The following is a 27,807-nucleotide window of genomic DNA, read 5'->3' as shown; positions in this document are numbered from 1 at the left end:
ACGGGAAGTCGCGGGCGGGGGGCTGCTGGGCACCCAGTTTGGGGCAACCGGGAGGAAGAGGGAAGCGGGGGGGGGGGCGGACGCGGAAGTCACGTGCATGGCCAGGCCCGGGGGAGGGAGGAGCTTATGCAAGGGCTGGCTGCAGCTGCAGGAGCAAAGGGGAGCTCAGTGGGCAGGGGCAGGTGAGTGGGGGGTCTTCGTGCACGCGCGGGAGGGGGGCAGCAATGCAAAATGGGCTCCCTTTCCCTCTCTTTCCTTGGAAAGAAGAAACTGGAGGGTTGCATCGTGGCGGCTGGGCCCCCTTCCTCTCCATTCCCCCCACCTCCTCCTCCTCCATAGCAACTGCCCTGCAGGGTTCTGGGGGGCTTCTGAGAGGCCTGCTCTGCGCCTATGTGGAAGCTACTTGTTTAGGGAGCCTTCGGGGTGGGCGGGATATAAATATAACAATGATGATGATGATGAAGATAATAATTTTAAAAGAACTGGTTGTTTTTTCCCCTTCCCCATCCCGCTTTTTACTGCCCCAAGGAGTCTCAAGGTGATAAGCAGTCGCCTTTCCTTCCACTCCTCACAGCAGACACCCTGTGGGGTAGGTGAGGCTGAGAGAGCTCTGAGAGAACTGCGACCTAGCTGTCTGTATGTGCAGGAGGAGTGGGTTGTCCATATTCGAGGCTGCCGCTCACTGTGACAGCACGCCTGCAGGTAGAAAGCTAGAGTGTCAAGGAGAAGGCTTGATTTAGGTACTTATACTCTGCTTTGCTCCCCCCGAGAGACAAGAAGCTGCTTATGACACTGTTTATCCCCTTCTGTATTTTGTCCTTGCAACAGCTGCCCTTAGAGGTGGGTTAGGTTGGGACAGAAGGATGGTGTAGAATGCTGGAGTTGTCTTATGGCCGAGATTGCGGTAGTCGAGAGGTCGAGATTGCAGTAGTCAACTTGTGGTCCTCCAGATGTGCATGGACTACAAATCCCATGAGCCCCTGCCAGCAAGCTCATGGGAATTGTAGTCCTTGCACATCTGGAGGGCCACAGGTTGACTACCCTTGGTCTAGCAGATGTGAGGATCCAAGGCCATGTATGCAATAGCCAGTACCTTAACTGGAGCCAGTAGAGTGATTGTAGGATGGGAGTAATTGTATAGGGGCTCTTGAGTTCTTGTATTTATTTATTAAATTTATAGAACGCCCTTCTCTGCAAACAGGCTCAGTTTAGAAAACAAGAAATATGCCATAATGCTCTTTCCCCCCACAACTTCTTCATGTGTTCCGTGGTGGGATTTTGCTCTGGAGAGGGGAGAAGAGTGGCCGAAGTTGACACAGACGTATCATGGTGTCATTTTATCCTTATAAAATGGGCCTGTCAGTTTTACAGCGCAGTCCTTTGCAGAGTTAAGCCCAAGGACTTCAAGAGATTGCTTCAATGTCATCTCCTATTCTTAGCTATTTTCAGGCTTATTCTTTTCCCCCCTCTGTTGATGAATGGTTATTGCATTACAATTTCTTGGCCTATTTGTTGTTTTGATTATATGGTAAACAATTGTTTTGTATTCCGTTTTGCTTTTTGTTTTTATTACAAACTGGCTTGACAGCTGTAATAAATGAACTCTACTTCAACAGATTTAGGTGTGCCGGTTTTGCTTAGAATCATCTGTCAGATTGCACTTTTTTCAAAGTTCAGCTGGTCTATGCTTGTAGGAGGATATTCCCTCCCCCCATAATAACTAAATTGTAATTTTTTTACAAGGCAAACGTGAACCTCTTCCCTTCCTAGCACTTCTAATCATTGTTGTGCAAATGTGATGGCCAGCTATTGGGCAGTGCCCACGTCATTACGGTCCCAGGACCTAAATAAAAAGTAGCAATATCCAAAACAGTTTTTAGAGACCTGTTTTGACTTTTGATTTAAATGGGGCTTTCTAATAGTTTTCTCTTCCTCTTTCCCACAGGCCTTGAGACCTTCTTCACATGTGGACCATCTTTCAGACAAGTGTCTCGATCTTCAAATGCTTCCTTCAGAACCTGAAGATCTCGGGTCTTCCCTAAACCTCAAATGACCATCAGCTTCAATGGGGTTTCCAAACAAAAAGAAAATCCATTTTCCCCCTGTCTTTCCTGGAGATATCGTTCTGCTGCTACTAATACATTAGCTGCCAAGCTTTGAAGAGTTACAGCTTTTATTTTTTTATCCATTGGTGACTTGCCAATTGTTCTGGGCCAATTCTTCCTTTGTGACCTGTGCCGCCAAGTGAATGGGTGCCTCTTCTTACTCCTTTCCACGAGTCCTCCTGGGCACCGCTGATCGGCCTCGTTAATGTTGAGTGTGTTGTGTTTCAAAGTGTTAAGGAAGATGCAGAGACGACACAGCAGCATCACTGATAGCATTCTTCCTGAAAGGTGAGACCTTTGAATGTTGTGGTTACTGTGCATGAGAATGTGCCAGAGAAATGGAAGTTTGGGCTTCCAAAACCAGTTCTGGGTTCTTGGCAGTGAGGAGCAGATGTTTTGATGTGGCTGCTGGACCCAGGCAGGTTGGCAGGCTATAGGTTCCTGTTGCATATGTCAACTCTACTATCAAAGATGTTGGACAGATAGATGAACTCCCCATACCATGTGTAAGTACCTGGATGTCAGAAGACTCTCTATATTATCATCCCCCCCCAACCCATACATTAAGAGTGTCAGAATACACTCTGTTGCAGGGGTAGTCAATCTGTGGTCCTCCAGATGTCCATGGACTGCAATTCCCAAGAGCCCCTGCCAGCAAACGCTGGCAGGGGCTCATGGGAATTGTAGTCCATGGACATCTGGAGGTCCACAGGTTGACCACCCCTGCTCTACTGGACATGCTGTTGCCATTTGAAGAATGCTTTGTGACAGCTTGTCAAGGAATCACAAACTGGATACTGTGGATTCTCAGGCCAATTGTGCACAAGAAACAGATTTTTGTAAAAATAACAAGCTGAAGAATATCAATTTATCAGTAGGCCACAGAAGTCTCTAAAACTAAGCATGTTCAGAAAAATAAGGAATGCTAGCTTAACTATCTAACACAATGAATGGCTACATTAGATGGCATCTTCTTATGTTCAAGCCAGGGATTCCCAGTCAGGAGTTTACAGACTCCTGGGGGTCCGCAGCTTTCCCTTCCAGCCTTAATGGACTCGGCCATTTTGTGGTTGTGCCCACCATCCTGTGGTAGCGTTCCAGAGGTGCTCGCAGGCTGAAAAATGTTTTGTAGCCCCCGAATTATTCTTTTAAATATGTCTCCGGCAGAGATGCTGACATATCTCTGTCATAAGGTCCCCACCCCTTTTCCCAACTCGCCCTCCCCACCTGATGGAATGACTTGACCCCAATTTGATTTCATAATAAGAGACTTTGACACCATTTCGGTTTAATAAAACCTCTTTATTCATATGCCTTCCATTGGTCCTGTTTTCTTCTGCTTCTTTGGATCGATCCGTCTTCATATCTGCCTCCGGACAGCAGGTGGGGGCAGAATTAATTTGGGGCTGTGGCCCAGGAGGAAGGGGCGGGGCAAGATGGGAGCCATCTGGACAGAAGAAGAATGATTCTGTTTACCAACCTTCCAATGCATTGACCCACCAGGATTTGTCCTGTTAAAATAAGCCTCCAATCCACTCTGGGTCTCTGCCAAGTTTTTTTATTTGCTGCATCACAGGAGTGTGACTCCAGAGAACACCTGGCCTCTCTACCAGGTGCTTCAGATGTTCTATGCGTGTGCCACACATTCCCAAGGAGGGCATATGTCATTGTTGGGGGATTGGGCTCCTGAAACCTTGGAAGACTATATTAGAATCGTAATGCTGCTAGTTTAGAAGCATCGAGCCAGATGCTAACTAACCTCATGGCTGATGCTGGCCGTGTTTGTGTGTGTGTGTGTGTGTGTGTGTTTTTCTGGCCCAGCCTTTGGGAGTAGCTATAAAAACCTTTGGTGAAGAACCTACTTGCTAAGGACCGGTGCCCTCTGGGACGTTGCCCTGTTTGGGAGATATCAGGAGACTTGAGCTCAGAGCTAAGAACAAAGTCCAGGGAGAATGCTGGATTCTGTGGGGAGGCACCAGGAGACCTCTCCCCAAAGCACGCCAGTTCTAAACTGGGATTGCTCCAGGGGCCCAAGCTCGGGAGAGGCGGCAGCTCTGTGGCATCTGCTCTGCGGCTTCGGACCATCGCTGGCATTTTGGAAGGAAATCTCTTTATGTGGAACTGTTATAGGACAGTTTTTAAGTGATTAGAAAAACATTGCTTCTGTGTGTCATGTAACCAGGCCATCCAAGTGTAGTCTGGCAGCTGGGCAAGGGACATTCGTAGGTCGTTTGGCATTGCCTGCCTCCCTTTCGTGACCCCTGGTGTTCCTGGGAGGTCTCCCATCCAAATACTACGCAGGCTCTGCCCTGCTTAGCTTCTGAGATCTTAACTAGGCTGGGTTTGCCTGGGCTATCCAGATCAGGATGCTTTAAATCAGCGGTAGTCAACCTGCGGCGCTTCAGATGTCCATGGACTACAATTCCCACGAGCCCCTGCCAGCACTTGCTGGCAGGGGCTCGTGGGAATTGTAGTCCATGGACATCTGGAGGACCGCAGTTTGACTACCCCTAATTTAAATCGTGGCAAACCTTGAGGCTGAGAGCCGATTTCCACTGGGGGGGGGAGTATATACGTCTGGCCTCTCTTTTTGGTAAATGTCTACCACAGCATAGGATCGGCAGAGTTCTGTGGCCCTGCCGCCTTTCACGTTTGCTCCCGAGAGAGGCTTGAGCCACACAGCTGTGTGTTCCAGGTCATGGCTAGCAGGGAGAGGAGATGCCAGCCCCCATGTTGGACCTGGGGATCCTCTGGACTTCTAGATCATCGCCAGGCTAAAGAGACCAGTTCCCCTGGGGAAAATGGCTGCTTTGGTGGGTGGACCCCATAGCATTAGACTCCACTAAGGTCCCTTCCTGCCTTAAATCCCGCCCACTGCCAGCTCCGCCCCCAATGTCTTCCATTTCCCGACCCAGAACTGACACCTCTCTCCAGATTCCAGAGGTCAGATCCCCTGGAGAAAAAGGCCAGCTTGGAGGCTGGATTCTATGGCACAATACCACACAGCCTTGCTTTCCTCTGCCGCGTTGTGGTTATATGATGCTTCTTTATATGGTACCAAAACAATCCTTGCTTAATATTATCAGCTCTGATTGGTGGCTGCTGTACAAGACTGCGGGCAAGATTTGTCCCAGCCACGCTGCTTGAGATCCTGTAACAGGAAGGGCCAGAGGTTGAGATTAGGAAAGTAGAACATGCGCTGTGCACGATGACTGGGGTGAGATGATGATTTTCAGGTGCTGCCAATTGCCGGGTTCTTTCTCCCTGTTTTTGTTCTTTTCGGTGTGCCTTAGAAGCCGGAGTCAGACCATCAGCTCCGAGACCAGCGTGGACGAAGGTGGCGTGTTTGAGAGTCACAAGGCCGAGCCCCCTTCTCCTCAGCAGCTCTTTTCAGGGCTGGGGGGCATCCCATCGGGCACAATCACAGCCAGCCCCTTCCAGTCGGGTTTGGTCCTCGGGTCCTCGGTAGGCGGCGGGGAGGTGTTCATTCAGATGCCGGCCTCACGGGAAGAAGGGGCCAGCCGCATGGAAGGAGTGCCGTACCACCACCGGCCGCAGCCCCACCACTACCACCACAGCCACCAGCGGGGCTCCTCCCTGCTGCACATGGCCGGGGGTGACCGCCACGGACATGCCGAGGAAGGCGCCGAAGACCAGCCGGGGACTCCAGCCCCTGCCCTTTCGGAGCTGAAGGCCGTGATCTGCTGGCTGCAGAAGGGGCTTCCCTTCATTATGATTCTCTTGGCTAAAGTCTGTTTCCAGCATAAGCTAGGTAAGTCCCAAAATTAAGAATCTAAGTGTTGCTTTGCCGGGTCAGAACTGTCACTGTCGACCGTCCCAGTGGTGCTTGTGATCAAAGATTGTGTCTAAATGGCCTTCTGATTCCTTAAGGCCAGGGTAGTCAAATTGCAGCCCTCCAGATGTCCATGGACTACAATTCCCATGAGCCCCTGCCAGCAGTCGCTGGCAGGGGCTCATGGGAATTGTAGTCCATGGACATCTGGAGAGCCGCAGTTTGACTACCCCTGCCTTAAGCTGTGATCCGGTTTGAGTTACCTGGCAGTGGATGATCTCATGAAGGTTTTGCGTCTCTTACAACTTCAGGTCAGACAGCAGAGGACTGAGTCATGTGACCTTGACAATACAGGGGTGCTGCTTGCAAACATCCAGTCCATGCCCAGTTCTACCCACCTATTGGGCAGTGAATAGATAATAATACACATGCCTTTCAGTGTTTATTTGTTCATTTTGTGTTATTTTATTGCTCCCTTCCTCACCTGATTTGTTCAGCTGGGTGTTGATTGCTAATGGCTCCATTTCACAGATGTGCACAACTGAGGCCCAGAATCTTCAGCGGCTGGATATGCGGACTGTGGGCCGAAGCGACTTGCTAGCTAGGAACAGCCTAAACTGATCTAGGTCTCTTTCTCTCCCTTACTTTTGCAGGAATCGCTCTGTGTATCGGCATGGCCAGCACATTTGCGTACGCAAACTCGACTCTACGAGAACAGGTCTCCTTGAAGGTGAGTGCAGTGGCCATTGTCCCTTGCTTTTGTTTAGGTTGGATGGAGGCATATCGATATACTGTTATACCGATACCCACAACAGCTTCCCTGAATTCTTGCAGAAATATAGGAATAAGGGCACGTCTCAGCAAGGAATCCTTGCTGTTTTGGGTTTTAATTTAATGAAATGTAAGAATTTAGGGAACCTGGTGCATATAATACCATACATTGATATAGATATGCTGTTCAGTTGCTAATTTAAAACAAAGAATGGCCGGAGAAACATGTGAAAGCCCCTTTGCAACTGAAGTAGCAACAAGGAGCCTACACAAGCTGGTCCTTGTGCGGAAAGCTCCACAGTGACAGAGCACAATCATTTCACAACATAGACATGCCCAAAGACCTAGGTCCAGTCCCTGGGATATTCTAAGGAGGGGAAGAGCTTCTTTCTTTCTTGCTTGCTTGCTTGCTTGCTTGCTTGCTTGCTTGCTTGCTTGCTTTCTTGCTCTGCTCTGCTCTGCTCTGCTCTGCTCTGCTCTGCTCTGCTCTGCTCTGCTCTGCTCTGCCTGAAGGAGTCTCATCACCCACCCTTCCTTTCCCCTACAGACACCCTGTGAGGTGGGTGAGGCTGAGTGAGCTCTGAGAGAACTGCAGGTGGCCCAAGGTCACCCAGCTGGCTTCCTGTGGAAGAGCGGGGAAGCAAGCCCAGTTCCCCAGATTAGAACCCGCCCCTCTTTAGGAAACCTTTACAGGGCAAACACAAGTCCAAAGCAGACAGCAGTGTTAGGTGGACCCACATTCTTGGTATAAGACGACTTCATATGTCTTTTTTTCCTCCTTCCTCAGGAAAAGAGGTCAGTGCTGGTGGTTTTCTGGATCGTGGCCTTTCTCATAGGGAACACCCTGTACCTGCTGTATACATTCAGCTCGCAGCAGTTGTACAACAGGTAAGCAAACACCTTGTGTCCTCATGGAAATGTACAGGTCCCACCCAAAGAGCAGAGAAGCAGGCACTCTCTCGATGGTTGCGGGGAGGGGTGTATTGATGTCACGCTTGCCCCTTGATCTCTTGAGATGGAAGCATGAATGCTGTCCTCTGCTGGGAAAAAATATAGACCAGGATCAGGTGGAAATGCTGAATTTTCCTTCTTTGCCTTTTCATTTCCATCTCTTATTTGGAACGAGCGCATTCCATTTACAATAACTCTACATATTTCCCAAGAATACAAGTATTGTTGAATGTCAAACAAGGAAAGTCTCGTACAACTTTGCCATCTTTTAGTGTCACTTTGGCCTAGATCTCTAATGAACCCCCAGAGGAGAGGGCTAATTCCACCAAGCAGGGCAGCTGTCAGGGACCTTTGAAGACTGCCTTGAGTTGATCTTTCTGTAACTCAGTGGTTCTCAACCTTGGGGTCCCGACCCCAAGTGGGGTCACCTGGCCCCTTCCGCAGGGTCGCCAGGAGAGGTTGGTGGTGCCGGCATTGGCGGAGCCTTGGCACTGGCCGCCTCCAGATCACTGTGCGCTTGCATGCGCGCTTGAGCACGTGCCGCCCCCACATGTGCGCGCACCGCCCCCGTTGGGGTTGCGGCGTTATGGCAATTGAGAACCACTGGTGTAATTGAACAGATCATGGGAACTAGCAGTTGATTTAGGGGGGAGGGGATGCAGAGTACAGGTTAGGTAGATTGCGTGGGCACTGCACTTCCTGGTGGAATGGCTGAGGGGGCATTTCACTGACCACAAGAGTATGAAATCATCCTCTCTGTTGGGCACATTGATTATCTGAAAGCCAAGAGCGTTGCGTCAGCCTGGTCAATTAGAGATGGCAGCCGAAAGGTTGGGTTGGCTCTCGCGAATCAATATGTGCGATTCTGTCCTCGGCCTACTTTCCTGGCCCGCAAAAGCTCCTATAATTCCCCTTTTCTCTGGGTCCCTCCCTTCTCCTCTTCTTCGGGTGACTTTGAAATGCAAGGAGAAAGGAAGACCTGAAAGTTCTAGGAGTCAGAGGCAACCACTGGGTCTGTTTGTAGAAAGACCCAAGCTGGGTGTGATTTCACGGGCTTTTGGTTAACCTCTTGTTACCTACCTATTTATGGCCCCAACCGCTCAGCTGTCCATGTATCTATGCAACGTTCCACCTCAAATCATCCTGAATTTTCGGGAGAACTCAACACCCACAATAGACATTCTACGAATGGATCGTTGCTGTTTTTAGCTGACATTGTTTATTTAAAATAATTTTTATCTGTTGTAATTTGTATTTTATATTGGGTTGTTAACTACTCTGAACCAGCTCGCTGGGAGGGTGGTCTAAACTAAGTGAAATTATCCCTGCCTTTCTCAGCCAGGGTTTCGGGAAACCCTGGGGTTTCTTGACAGCCCTGGAATGGGTGGGAGTTAATTTATTTTAAATATGTTTTAAAAATTTGTTAAACATTTGTTCAGCCCTTTCCCAAAATGGGTAATGATGGGCCTGGGGGCGGGGGGTGAGAAGGGGAGGGGCCCTGAATGGCCATTTTCCCATTTCCCAATCCTTCCCCATTGCTGAAGATTCTTTTCTTCCTCCTGCTAATTTCCTTTGAAAGATCCTGTTTGACATTCATTTATTCTTTGGGTTGAAGAGCTACTAAGTCACAAAACCATTCAACATGATTGCCTTTAAAGACAATACTGTCACGAACTCCCAGAGTCTCTTAGCTGCCTGGATCAGAAGATGGTGCTGCCTGTCACTATGATATATGAATGTGGAGAGCATGTATATTGACCACCCATGAATACAAAGCCTGGAAAATCCAGCGGTCTCTTTGCATCCATCATGGTGTAGTCGTTAAGAGGGGCGGCTTCTAATCTGGCGAGCTGGGTTTGATTCCCAGCTCCTCCACGTGCAGCCAACTGGGTGACTTTGGGCTCACCACAGCACCGATAAAGCTGTTCTGACCAGGCAGTAATAACAAGGCTCTCTCAGCCTCACCCACCTCACAGGGTGTCTGTTGTGGGGAGAGGAAGGGAAGGTGAATGTAAGCCGCTTTGAGATTCCTTCAGGCAGTGAAAAGCAGGGTATAGAAACCAACTCTTCTTTCATCCCACAGAGCTGTATGTGTGCTGCTCTGGTTCGCTCAGCACAGTGCCCATGTATATTGGGAGTATCTCTGCACAGTTGGTGGGAGAAGAAGAAGAGTTGGCTCTTATATGCTGCTTTTCTCTATTCAAAGGAGTCTCAAAGCGCCTTACAATCACCTTTCCTCTCCCCACAACCGACACCCTGTGAGGTGGGTGAGCCTGAGGGAGCCCTGAGATTCCTGCTTGGTCAGAACAGCTTTATCAGTGCTGTAGCAAGCCCAAGGTCACCCAGCTGGTTGCATTTGGAGGCGCAGCGTGGAATCAAACCCGGCTCGCCCGATTAGAAGTCCGCACTCCTAACCTCTACACCAAGCTGGCTCTCGGTATGCGTTGTCTGTAAAGGACGTGAGTCTCACCAGCTGCATCACGTGAGGCTAGAGGGAGACTCTTCAGCCAGGATACCAGAACTCAAGGCCAGCCAATGGAGTAGAGTCAGGGCAGAGGAAATACAAGGGTGGTCTTTATTTGCATGGCCTAGAATTGATTTATGGTGCCCGTTGCCATGAGGAAGAATGATGGCCGTTTGCACAGGCAGCTTTACAAGGAGACTTAGACCCTTTCATGGAAGCAGAGGTTTATCAAGTGCTGTCAGCCATGATAGCTAAGTGGAACTTCCGTGTTCACGGGCGGCAAGGCCGTGGATAACAGAAATAGCATCCCTACGAAACCTAAGCAAGCAACAAGGGGGAGGAGGTTGAGTTTGTTCTCCCTCTTTTGTAGCAAACCTTTGGATGTCTTGTACGGAGAGCAAGAGGGCCTCAGCTTTGGGGACCTTCTGGAAGATGTCAGGTTGGTTTCTGTGAGGATACAGAGATGCTGCTTTGGTTCAGTCCAGGCAAGCTGTGAATCTCAGTTTTCATGGGTGTTCTTTCATGGGTGAAATTCATCTCCTTCCCCCACCCTGAGATTATGCAGGAGATTGGGTAGGGGGAGAAGGGTGCAAGCAACAGTAACTGCCATTCCTTCCAGCGTTTTAAGAAGCAGCCCTTTTCCTGTAGCTCTCCCCAAAGCGAAATGCAGACGGTAATTTAGTAGCAATCAGTACAAGAAATCCAGGACAGTCCCTGGTCAATGAGGACTGTTGGAATGTTCTTCCTTGCAGAGGGAGCTGCAAGTTTGAATCCCTTTCGGGGTGTGTGTGTGTGTGGGGGGGGGAGCAAGGATATGCAAATGTTTTAATAAATGAAAGGGGTATGTTGTGTTCTTGTCCCTTGCAAGAGATACCCAGAAATTCTTACCAGAGGCATGCAGGATTGCCTGGCCAAAGTGGTCTCATCTGTGTTTGTGAACCAAACAGCATAGGATACCAACTACTGGATACCTAGAATTCAAGCATAGCGTCTGTGGCCTCAGCCAATAGGTCCCATGCCCTTTCGAAATGTCCTTGGGTAAGACAGGGATGGCAGGATTAATCCTTGGATAAGGCAGGATTAAATTTGGGAAAGCGGGTTTTGCAGCCATCCAGCCAAATCCTTGTTATGCAAGCAGCGTTCCTGGCACCTAGAATCATAGAATCATAGTGTCATAGAATAATAGAGTTGGAAGGGACCTCCTGGGTCATCTAGTCCAACCCCCTGCCAAATGCACAACACCAGAATCTCAGGTCAGAACCTGGCAGAGGTGGGAGACATCCCGTCCGTTTGCTTTCCATACACGGAGCCGAGATGCTATCCTCAGTTTGCTAGTCTCCCAGGACTTTCTCTTTTCAGTTTTCTGTTTATTTCCCGGTTTATTTCTTCATTTCTTCATTTCTTTCCTTCATCTGCATCAATTGTGTTTTTTTAAAAAAATCTCTCATTCTGGTTGTTGTTTTGTTTTTTAGGGTTTTAGTTTTACCTGTTGTGCTGTGCCCATATTGTGAGTATTTTTAGCTTGGGTCCCCCCCGTTTATACATTTCTTTATTTATTGCACGCAAGCCTGGTTAAGTTTCCACATGGTACCACACTGAGGCCACATCCAGACTAAGTTTTGTGGATTCTCTTCCTGAGTATCCAGTTTAATGGCTGTGGATATTCTGAATCTATGGATTGACTAGCTATTTGACACTATTCAGCCACATAAAAAGCCTTCCTTATTTGCAGGCCTGTGTCATAAGAAGTACAAAATAAGACTTGCTGCTTCTCATGCCCAAGCAGAATTCAAATTCTGCAAACCAAACTAGCAGGGGGGTGGATGCTGTTAATTTTCCCCTTCTTACTACATCTCTGTGCATCCCATTCCCTTCCCGTCCCAAAGGTCTTCCCCAACACTCAGAATGCAAAACCTGCAATGGTTAAGGGGAGGAGGAAATAGCAGAGTTTCACTCCAGAACATTCTGTTTGTACTTTCTAGAATTTGCCATAGATCCCCAAATCCTCCACACACCCACTGCTTTTTAGTAGAAGGACATCGCGCTGCTTGTTCTTCAGCAGACTTTGTTCGTCCTCTGTGGAATCCTCGATTCCTTCCCCCCCCCCCAAGGAGTTGCCAGACTTTTGGTGTCAGGTCTCACCTGCTGCATCCTTTCAGGTAATCACCGTCTTGCCTTTCAGCCTCATCTTCCTGAAGCCCAACCTGGAGAAGCTGGATTTCTTTGACCTGATGTGGATTGTGGGGACAACCGACTTTGTACTCAAATACCTCACAATCGCCTTGAAATGCCTGGTCGTCGCTCTGCCCAAAATTGTCCTTGCCGTCAAATCAAAGGTAAAGAAAGGTGTATCTTTTGTGCCATGATGGAGGGTTGGTGTGGCTCTCAGTAGGCTGTGCAAATATTCGGCCTATTGTTTGACTGTGTTCCTATATTCTGTGAAGGCCCAGAATGACCCCGTGTGGGTGACGGCTTCCCTTTTGAGCTTTGTAAGAACATAAGGCAGATGTGGCCAAATGGTGGCTCTCCAAATGTCCTTGGATTACAGTTCCCATGAAGCCAGCCCAAGGTCCCCCAGCTGGCTGCCTGTGGAGGAGCAGGATTCAAACCCAGCTCCCTAGATTAAAAGCCGCCACTCTTAACCACTACACCATGCCGGAAAAACTGGAAGCAGAAAACTACACGGACCACCAGTCTGACTCGATGTAAGAATGTTTTATGCGTTCACGCATCATGAAAATCTCACTTGGACAAACTTTTTGGTGAAGTTTTTAAGGGGGGAAAAAAACAAATCAAGATAGACGGTTTGGGGGCAGTTCCGCACGTCTTTTGCAAAAGCTCCATCCCAGTTATTTTCTTTCTTCCCGTGTCTGCGGAAGCATCCTTCCGCGATGAAGATAGATGGTGGGCTCAGTATTAAATGCACTCCCTTAATGTTGCCCAGCTTGCGCTGAAACCTCCAAGCTGGGAGCAGAAGTGATTCTAAATGGGGCTTTTGCGGGAGCAGGTAGGATTGGAAGAGCTCCTTCTTGTACGTCCCGCTCGCCAGGCCGATTAATTTAGCTCTGGCAACAGTCCAGGGATTGTTGTTTTTCCCCTCCCCTCCTCTCCCTTCGCTCTGATGATAATGATTATTATTATTTTATTTGGGGAGATTAATGGGCTGGGTCATGGCGTAATCCAGCTTGCAAAAAAGAAAAAAAGAATATCCGACGTGCCACGATGTAGATCGTCAGCTCAAGACAAATTGCAGAGTTGGAAAAGGGCTGCAGCCTTTGCTTTCTTGTCTGAGCACCATCCGAAGTCCTCATTAATCCTTGTCCCGCAGAAGAAAGAGGCTGCATCTGTATTTTTAACCGTAGCATGAGGCTGGTAAGATTGCATCTGTCAAGGGCCCTCTAATGGCTCACAGCACAGATGCCTTTCCGAAATGTTTTGAAAAGTCTTTCCTTTGTTGGGGATGTGGACCATCTCCAGGTTCTATCCTTCTCCTCCCCACCCCTGCATACAACTTGCGATCGGGGCTGCGGGGTAATAGATATGCAGACCAGAGACTAAAACCAGGATTTTGTGTTTGCGTAAACGGTGATTCCGGTGCCTGGGATTTTGAAACCCTGCAACCATCTCAGCATTCTTCTTTGAAAACCCTGTTTGGAAAAAGGACATTTCCAAAGCGTAGGGTTGCTGAGAGAAGCAGGAAAGGTTTATGGGGCAGTGTCCTGAAACCGGTTTCTTCGTACGTGACTCTTTCGTTACCTGTGGGTAGGAAAGAATATCACATTTGAGAGCGAGAGGGCAAAGATCACCTCCATTTTGTATGTGGGCCGGGAAGCCAATCGGCAGTAAAATAAATGAAGCTGCCTTGACTGATGTGGCCAAAGAGACTTCAAGTTCATTTGTGTGTCCCTAGCAGTATGCCCCAGGATGCTCACAATTGGATAAAGATGAATTTATGGAGTAACCTCATACAGTTCTTTATAGTCCAGCATCTTTTTCCCCCAGAGTAATCCCCTCCCTGAGTTGTTCCAGAAGACCCCTGAGCAAGGCATCTCTTCCCCATTCTGTTCTCCAGAATTATCTGGTACTCAGAGGTATACTTCCTTTGATCCTGAAGGTTCTATTGAGTTACCGTGTTCAATAATGTAAGAAGGCACCTGATGAATCAGATCAAAGATGCCTCTTGGAAGCCTACAGTAACACAGTTACTGATATTCAGAGGTTTACTGCCTCTGTACATGGAAATTTATTTCAGCCATCATTCATTCATTCATTCATTCATTCATTCATTCATTCATTCATTCATTCATTCATTCATTCATTCATTCATTCATTCATATATCGCCCTCCCCGAAAGACTATCCAAATTTGTGGCAGGGTATGAGCTTTCGTGAGTCACTTCTGCTCTATTTGAAGAAGTGAGTGGTTCGCGACAACTCCTACCCTTTTACAAATTGCGTCAGTCTTCAAGGTGCTACCGGACTCCTGCGCTTCTCATTTGTACCCCTTGCTCTGTCTCTGTTCCGCTGCTACAGGCAGACTAGCACGGCTACACATGCTCTTGCCCATGTGCCTCGGTCCGCTCTTAGATTTCATGTTCCACTGTGCTACTTCTGCGGGGAATTCTTACGATATTTAAAGCACCGCATTCTTTTCTTGTAAGTTCAGAAAAGTCAGTTTGGACAGCGGCAGGGAAGGGGAGGAAGCCGGGCACCAGGTGTCCCCCAATCTCTCGCCTTCGTGCCGAATAGATCTGTTTACTTCTCAGCTCCCCTCCCACCAAGCTGTCGGTGCTTAGCGGTGTAAATGAGAAACTGCCATTTGCTGCGCGGGAAACAATGGGCACCTCCAGGAGCCACATGGCTCGGCCCGTTTCAATTTGTCTTAATTCATTTTATATTGAACAAAATGGTAACTGCTTCTTTTTGTTTTTAATGGAGGTCGTTCAGCAAACGGGAGAGTTAGCCAAGGGAGGGAAAGGCGAGCCCAGCTGCTAGAATGCTAGGCATTATGTCCTTTGGGGGACACTATTTTGGAGAGGGGGACCAAGAAAAACTCTAATGTTGGTGGGTGAGTTAATCTCTTGCAAGGCTCTGGATAATTTTCATGCTGCTTCTCCGCTGAGGAAAGAAAGTGAGTGTCTTTTATGTTGTCCAAGTAATGGCTGCCCTCAGAATTCATAATAAGCCGAGGTTTGTTTGAGATGTGGTTTATGCAGCAAACCCTGGTTCCGCTGTGTGTTAGAACTAACAAATTTGACTTTCTGCATAAACTTTGGTTTGTCTGCAATACCTGTGCAACAGCCTTATGGTAGAAGTTTTGAGAGATGGGAGTGGATGGCTGAAAGAGATCAGCCAGGTTCAGTGGTAATGGGATTTACCCCTGTGTGAAGGAGTCAGGGGGAATCCTAGGGCAAGGGTGTTAATTCGAGATTTCCACTTTCACAGCAGGTCTGCCTTTTGCTGTTCCCTCTGACCTTGTAAGCTGTGCTTTGTTAGCCCTGCAAGTCAGAATCCTGGACCGAGGATAATCTTTGGAACCCTGGTTTGCAGAGCAAGCACTAACTATAGCTCGCTAGCTTGAATGTGATTGGAAACTGAGATTTGCTGCAAACTTGCAAGTTCTTAATGCTGTTTTCACACCAGCCTTTCCCAATTTTTTTTTTAACACCGAGAAACCCCTGAAAACATTCTTCAGGCTTCGAGAAACCCTAGAAATGGCGCGATCATGCAAACTATGGTTGGGAAGCAGAGCTGTGTGTACATGTCCTCCCGAGGCCCCTCCCCTTCCCATCCCCTCCACGCCCATCATTGGCCATTTTGGGAGGGGGTGAGTGGGTCAGCATGACCATATATGGTCATATCACCTAATAAATGTTTAACAATTTTAAAAAATTAGATTTAAAAATTAATGAACCACCCCATTCACGAAACCCTTCCAGGGCCATCAAGAAACCCCAGGGTGACACGATATCCTGGTTGAAAAAATCTGCTTTATACAAAGAGAGGGAATGTTGGAAGCGTTTGAGCCCAAATCTCCCAGCCCCCCCCCCCACAAGTTAATTTAGTTAATAGCAGCTTACATTTGTAGCTGGCTATGACGGGCCAATGCAGACATGACAAAGTATTTGTGTCTCTAGCGTAGCGACCGCAAGGACCTTCAATTAGGCGCTGAGAACTCCTGAACATATGGGAATTTGGATTGGGACCATTGTGCTTGGGGACAGGGGGCTTACTCCCTCCCCTATGCTGTTTCCTGAACCTGAAATGTCCTTTGCACAGTTGAGGGAACCGTCTGCGAGTGCCCCCAATGGGAACAACCCTTTGTCTCTACTGGTTGATGTTACACACATCCAGAGCTATTGGAGAGTCCTTACTAGGTAGGAGTTGCGTGAGAATACGCATCAAGAGTAAAATCCCATGGCCTTACGTGTAAGACGTTCTTTGCCTAACCGCGCAGCACAGTAGAGCACAAGAGTTATCTATATAGATGTTATCCATAACATCTGTATCTATTCAGTCTACCTATCTGTTATCTATCTTCTCTTTCTACTATCTATATATCCACTCTCTCATATCTACCGTCTCTCTGTTTTTCTCATCTGCCTTCTCTCACTCTCTGTCTTCTCTCTTTCGATAGATAGAGAGATAGAGAGATAGAGAGATAGTCTTTTCTACCCTGTATAGCTTCTCTCTTTCTCTCTCTTTCATCTTTCTGTCTTCTCTCTCTCTCTCTGTCTTCTATCTAGATCTATCTAGAGATCTTCTCTTTCATCGACCTTCTCTCATATCTCTCATCTCTCAATAACTGTAAATATCTAACTGTGACTATAGCATCGATCCCTCCGTCTAAAAAAATGTGCTTGTTAAAAGTCCTGCTCGCAGTGGGGCGGGCGGGCGGGGGCTCGAGCCCCTCGGTGACAAGCGCGAGGACCCCCGGGGGTTGCTCGGCCGCCCGGAGCGCGCCGTCTAATCTCCTAAATGGCGGGCGGGAGGGGCGGGCGCTGCCGCTGCAGTTCTCGCTCTTGGCGGGGCCCGGGGGAGCGGGGCTGGCGTGACCTCACTCGGCGTCCCGGGGGAGGGGGAGGGGGAGAGGGAGGGGGGCGGATGAGATCATGCGGATGCCGGAGCGCTCTGCGAAGGCCTCCATTTGCTCGGCGGCCGGCGGAGTGAGCTCATCCGGGGGGCTCCGCGGGGAGTGGGGCCGCTCGCCGCTCGCCTCCCCCTCGGGGCTCGAAGGGGCTCCTCCGTCCTCCTCGCTCCGGCCGCGGCGGCGGCGCTGGAGAAGGCGGGCGGGACGTGCGCTTGCACGGCCGGAGCGAGAGCGCAGCGCAAGGCTGGGCGCCCGCTGCAAAACATTGCCCTCTGGCAGAGAGAGATGTTGCACGCTGCCCCCCCCCAAATAAAACAACCCCCCTACAGACACACATATGCAGTGGAGCCATAGGGGTAGTCAAACTGCGGCCCTCCAGATGCCCATGGACTACAATTCCCAGGAGCCCCTGCCAGCGTTCGCTGGCAGGGGCTCATGGGAATTGTAGTCCACGGGCATCTGGAGGGCCGCAGTTTGACAACCCCTGCACTAGGAGCTTAACGGGGTCGCGGCTCGAAGCGCAGGGCCGTCGGAGATGCAAGTCGCCGCCCCCTTCCAAACCCGGCGCGCCGAAAACCCGACCCGTTTGGGGAGCCGCCCCATCGGGGCGCGCTGGGAATGAGCGCCTCTTCTGCCCCCTTGACCCTGGGACTAGGCAGGGGGGGCTGGCTGCAAGCCCATTGCCTCCCCGCGGGGTGAGAGGTACAAAAGTGGCAAGACACGAAGCTGGAGGGGCGGGGGGGGGGAGGTCGTTTTGGAGCAAAGGCAGAAAAGCTGGTTCTAATGCATGGGGGGAGGGGGGGTTGATTGGTGCCCCTCTGTACTAGTTTGCTTGCCCTGCATCACCTGGACTAGCCCATCAGCGCTTGGAGCAGGGAGTCTGCAGTAGGGATGCCAGCCTCCAGGTGGGCCCTGGGGATCCCCCAGAATTATAGCTTGGCTCCAGGCTGCTGAGATCAGTTCAGTTGGACAGCAGGGATGTTTTGGGGGAGGGGTGGGTTTGGTGGCATTGTGCCCAGAGGAATTTCCTCCAGGCCAGGCTGGATTCTGGAGATTTTTGGTGGAACGGATCATTTGGGCATGAAATCGGGGTCACTGTGGGTAGGCAAGAAGTTGTGCGTTCTTACATTGTGTAGGGGGTTGGACTAGATGACCCTGAAGGTCCCTTCCAATTCTAGGATTCTGTGTTTTTAATCCCCCGAAAGCCCTCTGGGCTAAAACTCAATCTGACCCTTTCTTGAAGAAGCTTAGGGAAACATCCGTGGCCTCTTGAACTTCCCAGACTTTGTTTATCTTCACAACAACCCTTTGAGGTAGGTTAGGCTGGCAGAGAGGCCCAAGAGCACAACCCAGAGGGAGGGGGGGACTGCTACTCTTTGAGCTCTGTAAGATGGCATCTCGGCGCCATTAGGCATCAGGGAAGTGAAAACCCTCTTCAAAACAAGGCTAAGAATTCTGCAGGTGGAGCGAACGGCATAAGGATAACAACATCTCCTGATGTCTGTATTTTCAAGCTGGTTTTTCTTTCCCCGGGGGTGCAGCTAGCTGGGAGGTAAACACTGATCTAAATTGCTTTGCACGTCCCTCGGAGATGTGCTTTGTTAAGCCAGACTGTCTCGTAGGTCGAGAAAGTTTTTGGAAGATATTCTCTTATTATATGGCAAGCCTGAGGTTTCTGGACTGGGTGCCCTTTTAAGCTGCCCTTCTGCGCCTTCTGTCCCCACTCCAAAAAGGCTTGCTGAGTCCTTCACAGGCCTTGGCAGGCCTCTTGGGGGCCGCAGAAGGGGGGAACGGACTGCCCCCCCCAGCTCCTCCAACCCGAAAAGGCCCACTGAGACCTTTCCAGACCTTGGCTGGCCTGCCTGGGGCAGGCAGGGGTTGGCCTAGCACCCGTTGTATTCAGAGATGCGACAGGCTTTTCTGCTAGTAATAAATTATATAATGAAATAAGTGTATCATGAGGGAGACCTAGGAATGTATAGTCTATTTTTTTGGTGACTACCAAGATAATAGAATCATAGAATCATAGAGTTGGAAGGGGCCATACAGGCCATCTAGTCCAACCCCCTGCTCAACGCAGGATCAGCCCAAAGGATCCTAAAGCAAGATCCTTAAAGATCCTTAGACTGTTGAATCCTGCAGGCCCAGACTTTGAATTCTCTCTGGAAAATATTTCTCATTCTGTTCAGGATTTTCTAAGAAAGAGCTTTAAGATATATATTTCTGCTGTCACAATTCCCAACTTTTGTTTTAGAACTGGTCATTCACGAGTCCAAGAACAAACTCCTTTAATTGCTCTGTGTGTCTTTGTTTGAATTCATTATTTGTGAAATTATGATAAATGACCTGCTTTCTCCCCCCATCCCCCACCCCCGGCGTGTCTTACAGGGCAAGTTTTATTTGGTCATTGAAGAACTGAGCCAGCTGTTCCGTTCCCTGGTCCCCATCCAGCTGTGGTACAAATACATCATGGGAGATGACCCATCCAGCAGCTATATCCTTGGGGGGGTTCTCCTTATCTTGTACAGCCTCTGCAAAGTAAGGGTCAGCCTGAGATTCCATTTGTTAATTAACAAATTTCGATTTTATTTTTCTGGTATAGATGCTTTAAAGGATCTAACTACTCAGTAAGCAGAATCTCAGTTTATAAAATATGGTGATATCTTACAAAGGGAGTTTTAACTCTCGAAAGCGTATAGCCAGAAAATCTTTATTTTATTTATTTTATTTATTTATTTAGATTTCTATACCGCCCATTTCTTTGCAGCTCTGGGCGGTTTACATTGAACATTATATAACTTACATGGAACATTAACATCAAAACAACTTTCAATAAAGCATCAAAAGATTACAAAACCACATTTATAATATAAATAACAATTGACAGTAACATTGGGAGAGTCATGGCTGGGCGTCTGGGGGGACCAGCAGGTGTTCTGAGTCGGTCGGCCTCAAGAAAATCTTCTTGGTTTCTGAGGTGCTACTGGGTTCGAATCTAGATAAAATGCGGCTGATGTCATGAAAATAAAAAAACAGCACCTAAAGTCACAAAAGCAGCATCAGTGGCCCAATGATTGTGAAGAGACAAAATAAATAGCATGATGAAAGAGAGCAAACTCTGAAAATTGCAGCCCAATTGGAGCAAAAACCAGAGTGAAATAAAATTGATTTTCCTGCTTCAGTTATTCCAGGTTAAAAATTTGCTTCCTCCAAAGGCCTGGTGAACAAACAGGGTTTTTTGTAATAGTTGTAAAAGACATGGTAAAATATAGTGGAGTCCAGTGGCACCTTTATGACCAACAAAGTTTTAAAGGTGTCATTGGACTCAAACCTCATTCTATAACAGACCAACACCTGAATTGATCTTAAAATATAGTCATCTGGACAAAACTGGGCATTTGCTGTATCATTAAAAAAACACACACACTTCAACTTTTAGGGTGTTTTAAGTTTCGCTTTGAAGAGCTGCCTCAAGCCTCTGGAGAGGCAGCCTAGAAATTATTATTATTATTATTATTTAATTTATATCCCACCTCCCCCCGGAGGCTCAAGGCGGGTCACATAAAAACCACTCCCCTAAAACAATACAAGCACAATTAAACATAATACAATTAATACAAAGGTTACGACAAGAATGGCGGCAAAATTCAATATAGCTAACCCAATTCCACACCCCCTAAGAAGGGAAAGGGAGGGGGCAGATGACAGACGCAACCATCACATTTGTGAGGGGGGCTAGATCTTCTTGCTGCCCAGCCTCAACCGAAAGTCTGGCGGAAGAGCTCCGTCTTGCAGGCCCTGCGGAATGATGACAATTCCCGCAGGGCCCGCAGCTCTTCCGGGAGCTCATTCCACCAGGTTGGAGCCAGGACCGAAAAGGCCCTGGCCCTGGTCCCTACATAAATAAATTCCCTACATAAATAGATAAATCTATCTTTGCTCAATCTGAGTTCCACAAGTTAACTCTGCGTGGTTCGACCGAGTCCTTTCTTTTGTAGTTGACACCCGGATCCTTCCTCATTACTGCATCCTCTGTCCTTAAGGAGGGACAGTCTTTTCCGTGCATTTCCTCCACAAACAACTCCTCTCCTTGATTCTCTGTTCCAGTCTTTCGACATCTGTGGTCGTGTGGGAAGCGTGAGGAAAGCCTTGAAGGTCCTGTGCACTCCTCAGGTGGGTATCAGCAGCTGCTTCGTTTCTTATAATTAAAGTAATTGGATGTCTCGCCAATTACAGGGAAGGTCTTTTTGTGAAAGTGGCTTCTCCCACAAGGTCAGCCTGTCACATTTTCTTATTCTGCCCTTCGGCCAAAGAGCTTAAACCAACATACATGGATCTCCTGGCCTTCATCATATTCCAGAACTGTAGTTTTGTGTTATTTCCTTGGTGGAATGAATACAGTCCATTCTGCCCCTTCAGGATTCTACCACCTCATTGCCATGTGATTCTTCTACATGTGTAGAAACATAGAATCATACTAGAGTTGGGAGGGATCTCCAGGGTCATCTAGTCCAACCCCCAAATCACAATTACATTTGGCCTAATATCGTGTTCCTGTATAGCTGAAGGTGAAAGTGAGGGGTGAATTGTGTTGCCCTTTCTTCTCCTGGATGCTTTAGGTTGATCCTGCACTGAGCAGGGGGTTGAACTAGATGGCCTGTCTGGCCCCTTCCAACTCTATGATTCTATAAGCAGTGGCTGGACAGATCCTTCTCCTGGATGCTTGAGGCTGATCCTGCACTGAGCAGGGGGTTGAACTAGATGGCCTGTCTGGCCCCTTCCAACTCTATGGTTCTATAATTCTATAAGCAGTGGCTGGACAGACACTTATCCTGGATGCTTGAGGCACTGAGCAGGGGGTTGAACTAGCTGGCCTGTCTGGCCCCTTCCAACTCTGATTCTCTAAGCAAGTCCCTCGAGGTGGAAACAATCCAGCTTTCCACCTTCCTTGGTTCTGTGATTGAGTCCCACAATATACCCTTTATGGTCGAACCCCTTCAGGGTCTTGGTCAAGCCGGCAAAACACTGAATAGCCGACGTCGAAGCCGGTGATCTAAAACTGGAAATTGTGTTTTACTTTATCCTCCATCTCCAAGACTTAGTGTCTTCCTTTTATTCCTTTGCCAGAACTATGGAGTCCGTGCAACTAGCCAGCAGTGCAGTGAGGCTGGGGACATATGTGCCATCTGCCAGGCTGAGTTCCGGGAACCACTGATCCTCTTATGCCAGGTTAATGATCCTTTTCCCCCCTGTGGGGTGACATGCGTCCGGACAAGTGAGGGGTATTTAAGCTGGACAGAAGAGCGAGGCTGCAAACACAGTCACGGTCAGAACTTGTCCTCAGAAGTGGGATTGTGGGGCCCGGTAGAAAAAGAAGAAGAAGAGTTGGTTCTTATATGCCGCTTTTCTCTACCCGAAGGAGGCTCAAAGCTTACATTCGCCTTCCCCTTCCTCTCACCACAACAGACACCCTGTATGGTCGGTGAGACTGAGAGAGCCCTGATATCACTGCTCAGTCAGAACAGTTGATCAGTGCCGTGGCTTGCCCAAGATCACCCAGCTGGCTGCATGTGGCGGAGCGCAGAATCGAACCTGGCATGCCAGGCTAGAAGTCCGCACTCCTAACCACTACACCAACTGGCTCTCCAGCCACCAAAATAATAGCCTCCAAAAAGCTGCTGTGAAAGACCACTGCTGGCCTCTGGGGCTTGGGCAGCCGCTGTGCAACCCGCGGGGGCCGAGGCAGCAGGGGAGGAGCAAGTAAGCAGGAGGGGGAAAGGGAGTGAGTGTTTGCACGTACTTGCGCATGTACATGTACTCGCACATGCATGCGTACTTGCTCATGCGCGATCTGCAGGGGTCAAAGCAGCAGCAGAGGAGTAGGTAAGCTGGAGGGGAGAAGGGAAGAGAGTGAATGTGTGTGCACACAGGTTTGCTTGCTTGGAGGAGGAGAGGTCGGGAAACCAATGGGTCAAGAGGGGAAAGGGAGGGAGTCTCTGTGTGTGTTTGCGAGTGAGGGGAGGGGGAAGGAAGCAGGGAGGAGGGGGAGAGGAAGTCTCTGTATGTCTGTGTGTGTGTGTGTGTGTGTGTTTGCGAGGGAGGGGGCCCTGACAAAGTCGCTCCAGAGCCAGTATGTGTCCCACATACTCTGAGAGTCAGACTGTCAGGACAATTTATTATTCATTATTTATCGTATGGCAGGTGTATAATGCAGCCAGGAGTGCCTGAGGTTGTCTGGATGCCAGGCAAGGAGGCATTCGGAGGTGTTTTGCCTTTACCTGCCCCGAAGTCACAAGCCTGGGGTCCCTAAGAGGTCGTTCTTCCAAATGCTAGTTAGGGCCGATTCTACTTAGCTTCTGACATCTGACGGGATGGGGCTTGCCTGGGCTATCCAGGCCACGCGGAGGCAAGATAGTCTTGTTCTACGGATGGATATCGTGGGATCGAAGCCACTGAATTTACAGAGTCCTCTTCCCTCCCCGCTATATTTTGGCAGCACGTGTTTTGTGAGGAATGCCTGTGCCTTTGGTTCGACCGGGAGAAGACCTGTCCGCTCTGCCGTTCCGTGGCCGTGGAAACGGTGCGCTGCTGGAAAGATGGCACCACTTCGGCCCACTTCCAGGTTTATTAACTTCCGGGTCGTTAAGGGGAATGAAATGGGCTGGAGAGATTCTCATCCAGTCTGCTCGTAGCCTGTCTTACTCAGGGCCTCAATGAAGATATCGGTCACATGGCAACCCTCTCAGAGGCACCGTATACATTCCCCTTGCACTGTGGTCAGTGTCCCACTCGTATGACTCCCCCAGTATAAATTTATATGTTTGTTTCTGTGCTGCTTTCCATTGCTACCCAAAGGGGTCACTGCGCTGCTAAATGTGCCTGTCTGGCTTTTATAGTTTTGTTCTCTTGTGTTGTTGTCTTTGTCAGGCAAAGTCTGCTTTGACTCCCTTTTTCAGCTCTTCTCAAGTGTTAGCCCCGTCCCTCGGTTCTCGTGCTCCCCTTTCTTCCTCGCTCCGATTTAAGGACGGCTGCCATCGCCTCAAAGGCACGGAACAGACAGAAGCAGTCCTCCCAGAATTCAGCAAACGGCCCTGCTGTAAGCGCAGGGTGCAAAGCAAAAAAAACAAAAACTTTGGCGAATGAAGAATACAGAATTGTTAAAGGCCCATGTGGATCCAGCTCCTCCCACACATCTGGTCCTGGAGAAGAAGAAGAAGAGTTGGTTCTTATATGCCGCTTTTCCCTACCCGAAGGAGGCTCAAAGCGGCTTACAGTCGCCTTCCCATTCCTCTCCCCACAACAGACACCCTGTGGGGTGGGTGAGGCTGAGAGAGCCCTGATATCGCCACTCAGTCAGAGCAGGCTGTGGCGAGCCCAAGGCCACCCAGCTGGCTGCATGTGGGGGAGCGCAGAATCGAACCCGGCATGCCAGATTAGAAGTCCGCACTCCTAACCACTACACCAAACTGGCTCTCTTTGAGAGGTTCTTTGAGGGAGGATCAGAGATCTGTGGTCATTTCAACCATGGTTTAAAAAGTCATACATAGGAAAATATGGAAAATCAATAAATTCCTGTAATATATAAGCCAGGCTTTCTCAATCAGGGTTTCGTGAAGGCCCTTGAAGCAGTTCCCGAATAGATGTGAGTTAATTTTTTTAAATATTTATATATATTTAAATTTGTTAAATACTTATTGGGTGATATGACCAAATGTGGTCAACCTGCCCCCCTTCCCTAGATGACCAGTGATGGGCCTGGATGGGGTGGGAAGGGGAGGGGCCCTGGATGGGCATGTGCACAAGATGTGCTTCCCAACCATATTCTTTCACTTCTGGGCTTTCTCAAAACCTTAAGAATGTTTCAGGGGTTTCTCAACCCAAAAAAAAATTGAGAAAGGCTAACATAGATGGTGAGCAGACCAACAGGCGAGGCTGAACATGTAAAGTGGCTTGCAGGGAGGTGTGGTGTTCAGAGAATTGCACGCTCCCAGCCAGCTAGGTTTCAGGAACGCTGCTTTCCAGAACTTTATTGGAAGCTGGGCGATGAGTATCACTCCCCGTCAGTCAGTGGCATTCATAGTGTTTCTGTGCTGACATTTCAGAGGAGCAGCTCTGTTAATCTGCTGCAGGAAAATCAGCAGTGGCAGAATCTTGCCACACCTTAAAAACTAACGTGCGTATGGTGGCAGAACCTTTTCTAGAGTCAGTTCCCTCCCCCCACGGACTCTCGTGCCCGCTAGAATGCTAAAGCAGAGGTTTAGAATGCCAGCTAACATCTACCCTGCACTTATACACCATGGATACCCAGAATTAATTTATCGCTGGTTTGCCTGCATTGTGTTTTGCATCAGGAGGGCGGTATGAGAAGCACGCACACACACACATACCACACCGTCTCGATTTGCGCAGTCTGGTAAATGTAATGTTTAAAAGTGTACAGGCCACTCCCAACTGGCGAGGACTTGGCAAAGCCAGGTGAATTGTAGGCGACCTTATCCCTCTAAGGGGGCGCAATTACTTTCCGGAGTGAGCCAGCCGGTCCCTGCTGAGCCGGAGTATGGCGGTGTCAAATCTCCATTTAAATAGGTGTTAATGTTGGGCTACCTTCTGAGAACATAGCCTTGCATGCCAAGTCTTCATTTATTCCCTCCTGCGGTCAGCAGCGCTTCTCAGAAACTCATTGCTTTGTATTAATTGGCGGTGATGAAACCCCATGTTAAATAGATGGTCAATTCCTTGGATTCCGGAAAAGGGTTTCCACAGATTAATACTCAGATCGGTTAGGGCTAATCCAGGCACTTGAAGCATGGGTGCCACTTCCTTTATGAGAGCCAGTGTTGTGGTTGCATTGTTGGATTTAGCACAATGGCGTCCGGGTTCATGGTCAGGGCCAGAGAATAGGGGCTTAGGGGGAGAGAATGGGCATGCTTTACCAGGGCTCTAGGCTGTGCCATTACCATGATAGGGACAATTTATGTAAGGCGTGACCGAACTGTGGCTCTCCAAATGCCCATGGCCCCTGCCGCATGGACTACAATTCCCATGAGCCCGTGCCAGCAACTGGGAATTCATGGGGATTAAACCTCCTGCCCTGGAGCTCTCTAAATAGCTTTGACAAGTCACTGGGCAAACCTACCTTGAAGGCTGCAGTAAGGATAAAAATGGAGGAAGGGGAGTTATATACACCACCTTGGGTCCATTTGAGGAAAGGTAGGATTTCTTTCTTTTTTAAATTACCTTTTCTTTATATTATTAAAAAGGCATCCGGAAATTTATGCTAAGCCTACCATCAATGCAGGTGGCGTCTTACAGCTAAAGGGGACGGATAACCAATGCTATCTTTCGTTTCTCAAACCAGCATGGTAAATCCATGATGCAGACATTATGTGTAACTCACCTACCACTGGGAGTGTCACGTGACTCATCCCATCAGTCAGCTGAGCTACAGGAGTCTCACCTGGTCAGGTGGCCTTGTGGAAGATTTTGGGCCTGGTCAGGGAAGCAGAAGTACAGACAAGTAAAAACGTTGCTATGAAAACGGTCCTGGACCAGAAAGGAGTTCAACCCCAGCTGTTCCCAGCAAGGCTAAGGAACCCTTGCAAAAACCCAGTGGGGTTGCCAATATCCAGATAGGGCCTGGAGATCCGCTATAATAACAACTGATTTGCAGACAAAACGCAGTTCCAGCGGAGAAGATGGTTAAGGGTGGACTTTATGGACATTGTACCCTGCCCAAACTCCTCTCTCTAGGCTCCGCCCCCAAAATCTCCAGCTATTTCCCCACCCAAAGCTGGCAACCCTACCCCACAGGGCAAAGGCATTCAGGAGTTTTGCCGTCTCTTACTAGAAGAGCATTAGCTGCATGTTTTTGAGGAGGAGGGCAATTATACAGTGTTTAAGGAGTGAGTGTTGGAACAGAACACAGCAGGATGGGAAGGCTGCATCTTTATCCCAGAAATGAAGAACTGTTACTTTCTACATTTCTGATAGTGCCAACAAAAGCAGCACAACACTGGCTCTGAATACTGAGAACCTTGGCTTAAAAAATAAAATAAAATCCTCAAGTATTGAGATCTCCCGAGTCTGGAGAGAGGCGTGAAAACCTCAAGGCACAGAACATGGGCTCACAACAACTAATGCTTTCAAATGCTCAAATACATGGGCACCTTCTTCCTACACACGTTCTGTTGTCCCATCTTTTAGGCAGTCTTTCCTTCTCCGTTGTTTCTTCTTGCATCTCCCCCCTAATCATAATCGTTCGAAAATAGACATCTTGAGCTCGGGATAAAGCATACATATTACAAACATTTATGCAAAATAAATACACTGACGGAACTTATTCTCAGTTTAAAAGAGAGTGTTTGTGCCATGACTTTTAAACAGCAAAAAAACCTGTGTGTAAGCTTCATTTGAATGGGTTTCTTATCCAAACGCCAATAAAACCGGATTTATAAGCTGTTGTGTTTCTGACCTTATCGGTTGGCTCTTGGGGCCCTCTCTTGCATGTCCAGGGAAATGCTGATTGTCACTTTGGGGTCAGGAGACGAATTTCCTCCAGACTGGCCAGAGATTCGGGTTTTGGGGGGAGGAAGGGGGCATCATCTGGCCATGGAATTGTGGTCACTGTTGGAGGG

At 48.7% G+C, this 27,807-nt stretch overlaps 1 protein-coding gene across 3 annotated transcripts; it reads left to right on the top strand.

Moving 5' to 3' along the window:
* The first annotated feature begins 102 nt into the window (after positions 1–102).
* On the top strand, positions 103–27,512 carry RNFT2 (ring finger protein, transmembrane 2). Of its 3 annotated transcripts, none has more exons than XM_077307492.1 (10): positions 103–182; positions 1,946–2,393; positions 5,399–5,877; positions 6,552–6,628; positions 7,457–7,557; positions 12,267–12,420; positions 19,562–19,711; positions 21,281–21,346; positions 22,301–22,402; positions 23,670–27,512. In XM_077307492.1, the coding sequence occupies exons 2-10, from the start codon at positions 2,311–2,313 to the stop codon at positions 23,802–23,804; spliced, it is 1,347 nt and encodes a 448-aa protein (XP_077163607.1). In that variant the 5' UTR covers positions 103–182; positions 1,946–2,310; the 3' UTR covers positions 23,805–27,512. The 3 variants fall into 3 exon arrangements, with proteins under 3 accessions (XP_077163607.1, XP_077163609.1, XP_077163608.1); XM_077307494.1 differs by lacking the exon at positions 103–182 and adding an exon at positions 446–702; XM_077307493.1 differs by lacking the exon at positions 103–182 and adding an exon at positions 446–740.
* The last annotated feature ends 295 nt before the right edge of the window (positions 27,513–27,807 follow it).

The sequence above is a fragment of the Paroedura picta genome, chromosome 13 (genome assembly GCF_049243985.1).
Source record: "Paroedura picta isolate Pp20150507F chromosome 13, Ppicta_v3.0, whole genome shotgun sequence".
Taxonomy (NCBI): Eukaryota; Metazoa; Chordata; class Lepidosauria; order Squamata; family Gekkonidae; genus Paroedura; species Paroedura picta.
The sequence above is the reverse complement of the archived record's forward strand: the minus strand, read 5'-3'. Positions and strand labels throughout refer to the sequence as shown.

Excerpts from the sequence above, each read along its gene's own strand:
- RNFT2 (XM_077307492.1), top strand. The coding sequence starts at position 2,311 with ATGTTGAGTGTGTTGTGTTTCAAAGTGTTAAGGAAGATGCAGAGACGA. Across the intron at positions 2,394-5,398 it reads GATAGCATTCTTCCTGAAAG|AAGCCGGAGTCAGACCATCA; the intron begins GTGAGACCTTTG and ends GGTGTGCCTTAG. Across the intron at positions 12,421-19,561 it reads TCCTTGCCGTCAAATCAAAG|GGCAAGTTTTATTTGGTCAT; the intron begins GTAAAGAAAGGT and ends CGTGTCTTACAG.